Source organism: Lutjanus erythropterus, chromosome 9 (genome assembly GCF_056507025.1).
Source record: "Lutjanus erythropterus isolate fLutEry1 chromosome 9, fLutEry1.hap2, whole genome shotgun sequence".
NCBI classification, from domain to species: Eukaryota; Metazoa; Chordata; class Actinopteri; order Lutjaniformes; family Lutjanidae; genus Lutjanus; species Lutjanus erythropterus.
In genome coordinates, this window is record NC_139325.1 from 34,938,091 (window position 1) to 34,945,018 (window position 6,928).

The following is a 6,928-nucleotide window of genomic DNA, read 5'->3' on the forward strand; positions in this document are numbered from 1 at the left end:
ACATCAAGTTTAAAACAGTGAACATCAGTTCAGACGAGCCGTTTGCCTTTTTTTAATTTTTGTATTTCAGACTCGCTTTCAGTCTGATGGATATGAGGGAAGCAGCTCTTTGCTAACATGTTATAGCCACAGCTTTGTTAACATCTGATGACATATGAGATGTTGTGTTTGCAGACTCTTGTGCTGAAAACAAGTGGACAAAATATTAATTTAAATGAATGAAAATGATAGTAAAATGTTGAGAAATGTTTAATATTGACATATGTTACAGTGGACTGCATTGCATTATGTGTGACTCATATATATTTTTATATTTTCTGAAAGTGAATAACTCCGTTGTTACAGTGTTGAATGTTGCCATCACTTCTGTCCTGTACGATCAATAATTGATTTTAATGGCTGATGGATTGATGGACTTCCTGTACAGATAAACAGCCCCGCTGATGTATCGCTCCTCCTGCACATCCTCCACTCTCTCAGGTTTCAGATGTGGGTCCTCCATGTATCTGTCCGCCTGCTGGACTCCAACCAGACTCCACAGTCCCTCCTCCTCCATCAGCTGCAGCTCTCTCTCCAGGTCCTTCTTGTATTCGTGTGCTGCTGCTCCTCTGTGGTCGCCTCTCGCCATGCACACAAAACCTCCTGCAGACATTCAGTCACAGATCGATGGAAGCAGGAAGTCAGCGTTTACAGAACTCACAGATCTGAAGACCTGAAACCTTTTTTACATTGAACCGAAAACTCACAGTCTTGGAAACAAGGGTTCTCCTGAAGGCCTGAGGTTCCACTCAGAACCATTTGTTTCTGAAGAATTCTTTCTTTTATTAATTATGTTTTACACTGAAGCACCTTGAATTATTATGCAGCTCTGCAGGTGAGCCGAGTCAGACTGACCACGAAGCTGCACCTCAGTCTGTCTGATCCCTGACCTCTTCCTTTGTCTCTTCATCATCACCTCCTCCTCCTAACACCACTGAGGGTGAAGGAAACAGAATCAGACAGCAGGTAGCTCCTCCCCATTTAGCCCTCTGTGACATGTTGTGACTGTGACACGAGTTGACTTGTATGTAAACATACATACAATAGATACATATAAATAAAAAATAGGCCAGCGTCCTGTGAAATCGTCCCACTAAAACTTACTGACCCACCCCTCCTGTCTCCTGCAGGATCTTATGTTCATCTCGCTGGGGCCCCTGGGGGTTTGGCCCACCTCCCCCTCTGGTGGCACAGTCTGACCTCACCCCTAATTAATGATTAATTCATAATAATTTTAATAATTACTATATGGGTATTATCATATAATATTGAGCTTTTATGTAATCCTCATCATAATGAATGAAGGTGATTTGTGATCATGGAGACGTGTGTGTGTGTGTGTGTGTGTGTGTGTGTGTGTGTGTGTGTGTGTGTGTGGTTCAGGCAATCTTGTAGTGTGCTATCTTGTGCAGACAGACAGATTGCACCACAGACTTTGCACTTCAACCAGGTTTTAACAAGTAGTTTCAACCGTAAGATAGAAACTGCTCCCAGGCACCTTGTTTTCATTTTCAGACCTCCCACCTGTGGCTGCACACACCAGGTGCAGGTTCATGTGCTATCTTGCAGACATGGCAAAAATTAAAACTGCTCTGGTGTAAGACAGCAAAGCCACCAGCTCCACCAGCGCCATCTGCTTTGCACCAGGTGAAAAATAGGACCCAGAGTTTATTTATTTATATTTAAATATTGACATAAAAATTGACACGAACTCAGATAATCTGTGATTGTGTAGAAGACATCCAGTAGAGTTTTTTTTGCAGATAAATGTGTGAACTGTGTATCAAAGTTTGAGGTCACACACACAGTACCACTGAAGTTTTAAGGCCCGGGGGCCGTCACACCTGATAAAACACATTTTTGTCTGATACAGTGGTCTTACTTTTGGTTTGAATTCTTTTCTTTTCTTCCCACCTGACAGGCTGCTGGTGAAGATGATGACAGATTTTTTAGCTCATCAAGATGCTGATTGCTGATCTAATGAGTTTGTCCACTCTGAACAGAGACGACTATTCCATCTCATCTTTATTTGTCCGAGAAGAATGAACAGAGATTTTGTCATAATTTTTGTTGTCGCAGACAAAATTAACAAAATGCTACAGCTACAGTGACCTGCTGAACATGAAGACACACGAGTCATACTGATGGTTGTTAGCTGGTTACCTGGTTTGGCGGTGTGGCAGAGCTCCCTGACAACACTGACCGGTGCAAAACCAGCATCCAGAGCACCGACGATGATCACCACATCAAACACACCTGAAACATGGAGGAGAAGAAGAAGAGCCAAGTTCATTTTCATACTTTTAATTGTCAGAGATTGTTTTGTTGTGGATCATTTGTCAGAGACCGATCTGTGGTTCTGTCCCTCATTCTACCTGGATCTTCCACTGATCTAAAGCGCAGCTGGAAAGTGTGAAGCACAATGGATTTAATTTATTCAGGGTGTGTCCAAACCCACCGTTGGCGTAGGTGTATCCTGTCCTGTCCCGCCCCTGGCGCCAGCAGTGCACAGCAAGATACAGCTATCAGCTGCACACAAGTGCCCTGATTAATTCATGGGTGAGTTTAGGCCACGCATGCAGTAAACCAGAAAGTCAGCTCTCATCACCTTTAAGAAGCAGGTGCACCAGGAGCACAAGTGGTTACAACATGACTGCAGATTTATTATGAGAAAACAAAAAGAAAAGATTTTTAAGTGAGGAGATCTCCTGGTTCTAGAAGTGAAAGCGTGAGAGCGCGAAATATATGGAGATGACAGGAGTCTCCAAAGCAGCTTCCTGTGTAAATAGTTTATTTTACATGAACGCCTGCAAAAAGTAACACAATGCATGAACTTTGAAAGCCATGCAGATATGTAACTGGTTATGTTTTACACTACGCATGAAGGTGTTTTGTGATTGTGTGTGTGCTTTGGCCAAGCGTGCCGAGTCCTATCTTGGGCATTCAGACCAACTGCGCCACAGACCTTGGGCTTCACCCATGTTTGAGCCGGGGCTAATACACAAATGGTTTGAACTCCCATTGGCTGAGCACAAGACTGAAAAAAAAAACCCACTGGGTTCCCTTCTAGATTGGACAGAGCTACAGATGCTGCAACAGATTTACACATCACTAAAGTACCAGCTGAGACATTTGTTAGGTTTTAATGATTCAGTCTGATTTAGCAGATTAGTCAGTAGTTACTGAGTGAGTGTAGTGTACCAGTCTGTGCAGGGAGTGGTTGTGTTCCCAGTAAGGCCAGTCTGAGGTCCTGATAGAGACCAGTCTTAGCAGCTTGTTCCAGCATCCCTTTACTGCCGTCCACTCCCACAAAGTGCCTGAAGCCCAGTTCAACCATCTGCACACACAGGAAGAACAGGTTCAACATTCACACTGAATCACAGGAACTGATCAGAACACTTTAAGACTTTATTTAACTGACCCAACATTTCTAAATCATTTTCTGCACAGTTTCCTGGAAATGTCTCTGTACTTTACAGTGAAAATAGAGACGATGTTTAATTGTTGTTGTTGTCAGTCAACAGCATTTGGAAATGACTCAGAGCATAAAATAACGTGTCGCATTTGCCATAATAGAAATTAATCTGCTTTATTTGACAATTAAACTTAGAATACCCACTTTTATCCTTTAAGTGGGGGGTAAATCTAGTTTATTCACTTAAAGGGACAGTTCACCCCAAAATTAAATATATATGTTTTTCCCCGACCTGTAGTGTTGTTTATCCATCTAGATTTGGTGTGAGTTTAGGAGATATTGGCTGTAGAGATGTCTGTCTTCTTTACAAAATAATAGGACTAGATGCTTGTGGATCTCAAAGAGACAAAAATATATTTGAAAAACTCACAAGCAATGTCTCTTTTCAGAAAATCACGACCAGGTTATTGACGCAGACATTGCTGCTGAGTTCCATCTTGGTTTCAGACATCGCTACGGCCGATTTCTCCAAAACTACAAAACTACAACTCACACCAAAACTATCTAGAGCAGAGGTCTTCAACATTTTTCAACTGTCTCACCAGTTTAGCGACCCACCCAGACCCACAGGCGACATCTAAAACCAGGGCGTCTTCAGGTCTCCCAGAGAAGTTATCAGACAGGAAGTTTACTGCCAGGTCTGGTGCTCTGTAGCTCATCAGGGTGTGATCCTATTAAAAAAAAAAATCTAGTTAGTTTGTCAAACCTGATACTGTATCATCAGCAGTGTCAAAGCTGTGGTGGCTTTGACAAGAGTCAGCTCAGCTTACCTGAACTGTTAGCTGCTAACTAGCTAACAGCAGGAAAACTGAGGCATGGAATCCAAAGTATTTTGTTGGAATCTGCTCCAAACCTACAGATTAGTGTTACAAATCTTATAAATTTACTTTAGCCATGTAGCCTATCTCTCTAGTTACTGCTAAAAGTTGCTAGTTAGCATTTTCTATCTTTAGTTTGGGAATAGAGACAGTGGGGTAAATGCGTTAGTGATAGTTAACAGATGTATATTAGCTAACTAGTTGACTAATTATCTAAACACACTATCAATCAGACAACTGTCCCTTAAACTGCTCAGTGATCAACTATGATCACCAGCTGTCTGTCTGCTGTTTTCTGCTCAGCAGGGAGTCTACAGTGGCTTTATCTGAAAACAAAGATGGAACCAGACAGGAAATGTGCTTCAAGACCTAAACTAGCAGAGCCACAGAGACAGATAAAGATGTTAAAACAAAAATATAAAACAGACCTTTTCATAGTTTTCTGCCCAGTTGTCGTAAAACTGAACTCGATCTTTTGGATCAGGACTCTTACAGGACTGAAAAGCGACCCTTGCATCGTCCACGGATCTACAGAAGTCTGACATGATGGGGTGGGGGGGGGACGAGTTCAAACCTGCTGGAGAAAAGAGATGACCAGGGACGTAAAAGATTTTATTCTCGGACAACAAAATAGGGACAGCAGTGAAAAAGGACCTCAGTGCCTCATTGTTTAAGGTCTTCAGAGACCTTAGTTGCCGCCACAGTGGACACTTGTTCATAATCCCACACGCTGCCACCCACTGGCCAGCTGTTGTCAGTGCAACATGAATATATCAGAACCAAAGTGGCCAACAGCAGGTCAGAAAAGCTGGAATATTTAACCAGTCCTTCCACAGTAAGAGACCCTGCAGGTAAATAACCTTTGAAAACATCAAGTAACAACTGAAATTATTAAAATGTCAAAGTATTGATTCTATGTGAGGACATTACAATGAATCATCTGTCCACTCAATTGGACATAATGCCTCTCTGACTATATTTCAGCTACAATACCGCAATGTTGTTGTGAAAAAATACTTCATCTGCAGTTATTTTTCTGGCTGTGAATCAATTGTTTTTGTATTATTAGAAACTAACTTTCAGCTTGTTTAGAAAAAAAATGAACCTTGTTCACTGCAGATTAATGCAAGTGTATCAAAACGAAAAACATCTTCAAGCAGCGTGTTGTGGATTTGTGCCCTGAAGAGACCTGCTTAGTGAAGTTATTGAAATTATTTTGTCGTTTTCATAATTTTACTCATTGAGTTTGTTCAATACTGTTTAATATTTCTTCACCTGAACACTCAAACTCATGCTGCACATGTTTTTTTTCATGCTTAAAGAGAAATAAAACATTAATTTTCTAAACATTTATACACTCCAGTGATTTTATATTCTTAATTTTTTCTTCTTTTTCTAATTTATTTCAACACAGTTTTGCCTCAGTCTGATTCAAACTATTCTTAGATGAACCTTGTTGGTGTAACTCAGTGTATAAGATACAAACAAAAGGAATCCATAAAATCATAGTTTGTAACTTTAAAGTCTAATAATCAGACGTGAAGATTACGACCGTATCAAACAGCTTGTTCTCACCTGTGGATGAATCCAGGTGACAAACCGGAGTCAAGTTTCAAACAGCGAAACAACGTGTAGATCGTGGAGAGCAGAGGAGAGCTGCTGAGCTCTGATTGGCTGAAGCAGGGCACACAGGTGATGTCATTGTCTGAGTTCAGAGATTTAGTTCTGATTCAGTTTTTTATGAACCCTCATAAACAATCACACAGATTTTTTTTATTTTCAGCACGAGGCAGCTTTTCACACGTGGTGATTTCAACATTCGGACATTTTCACACCTGAAAGAACTCCTTCGTTCTCACATATTTCACACATAAACAACGTGGAACATTTCATGCCTCAAAGTGTTGAAAGGTTTTACTGCAGGCCGAGATTAAAGGTCACCTGAAGCACATCAAACTCATAAAACATGAAGCATGAAAGAAATGAAGAGGACTGTAAAGGTTTTACAGCCCTCACACTGACACAGGTGTGATACAACCACGTGTCCCATAATCCATCACAGCAACTGCTCATATGAAGACCATGTTCCACTGGTCAGTGTGATGTCATCATCACCGACAAATCCAAGCAGCAACCTGCAGAGCCAAGGTGAAGAACTGCAGTTCCTCTAGTGGCCACTTGAGGTTCCAAAAGTTACTCAGAACTCAGGGTCTCTGTGCCAAATGTTTTTTGGGGTCATATTTTTTTTAAACAGTGGTGGGGCGAAACCATACCCTCTAAAGTGGTCCATGGACGGGGACGGAGGATTACTAACTACCTGTTTAAAAATGTAGTCAGTAACGTAATCCAACTATCACAGAATTAAAGTAACGTAAATTGATTACTTTCTGTTACACCTGTCACAATTGTATCAGATGAGAAATAGATCCAAACATGTGAAAACAGGTACGTTACACCTGTTTTCACATGTTTAGACCTATTTTTCAACAAATCATTAGCCTGCCAATAACTTTTCAACTAGTCAGTCAGTTGTTTGGTCAATAAAATGTTTCCCGAAGTCCAAGGTGATGCCCTCAAATGTCTTGTTTTGTCCAAA

At 41.1% G+C, this 6,928-nt stretch overlaps 1 protein-coding gene across 2 annotated transcripts; it reads right to left on the reverse strand.

The window, feature by feature from the left end:
• Positions 1–236: 236 nt before the first annotated feature.
• Positions 237–4,907, reverse strand: LOC146321998 (methyltransferase-like protein 27). 2 transcript variants are annotated; one of them, XM_084727377.1, is made up of 5 exons: positions 4,761–4,907; positions 4,057–4,185; positions 3,241–3,376; positions 2,203–2,295; positions 237–642 (listed from the first exon to the last, which is right to left on the reverse strand). In XM_084727377.1, exons 1-5 carry the CDS (start codon positions 4,875–4,877, stop codon positions 380–382), a joined length of 738 nt encoding a protein of 245 aa, XP_084583503.1. In that variant the 5' UTR covers positions 4,878–4,907; the 3' UTR covers positions 237–379. The 2 variants fall into 2 exon arrangements, with proteins under 2 accessions (XP_084583503.1, XP_084583504.1); XM_084727378.1 differs by lacking the exon at positions 4,057–4,185 and having other exon boundaries at positions 4,761–4,905.
• Between the last annotated feature and the right edge of the window lie 2,021 nt (positions 4,908–6,928).

What these genes read in the sequence shown, in the direction of transcription:
- LOC146321998 (XM_084727377.1), bottom strand. Translation starts at nt 4,877, where the DNA reads ATGTCAGACTTCTGTAGATCCGTGGACGATGCAAGGGTCGCTTTTCAG. An exon ending in GGGCAGAAAACTATGAAAAG is followed by an intron (nt 4,186 to 4,760) that starts GTCTGTTTTATA and finishes TTTTTTTAATAG; the next exon opens with GATCACACCCTGATGAGCTA. An exon ending in ACCACTCCCTGCACAGACTG is followed by an intron (nt 2,296 to 3,240) that starts GTACACTACACT and finishes TCCATGTTTCAG; the next exon opens with GTGTGTTTGATGTGGTGATC.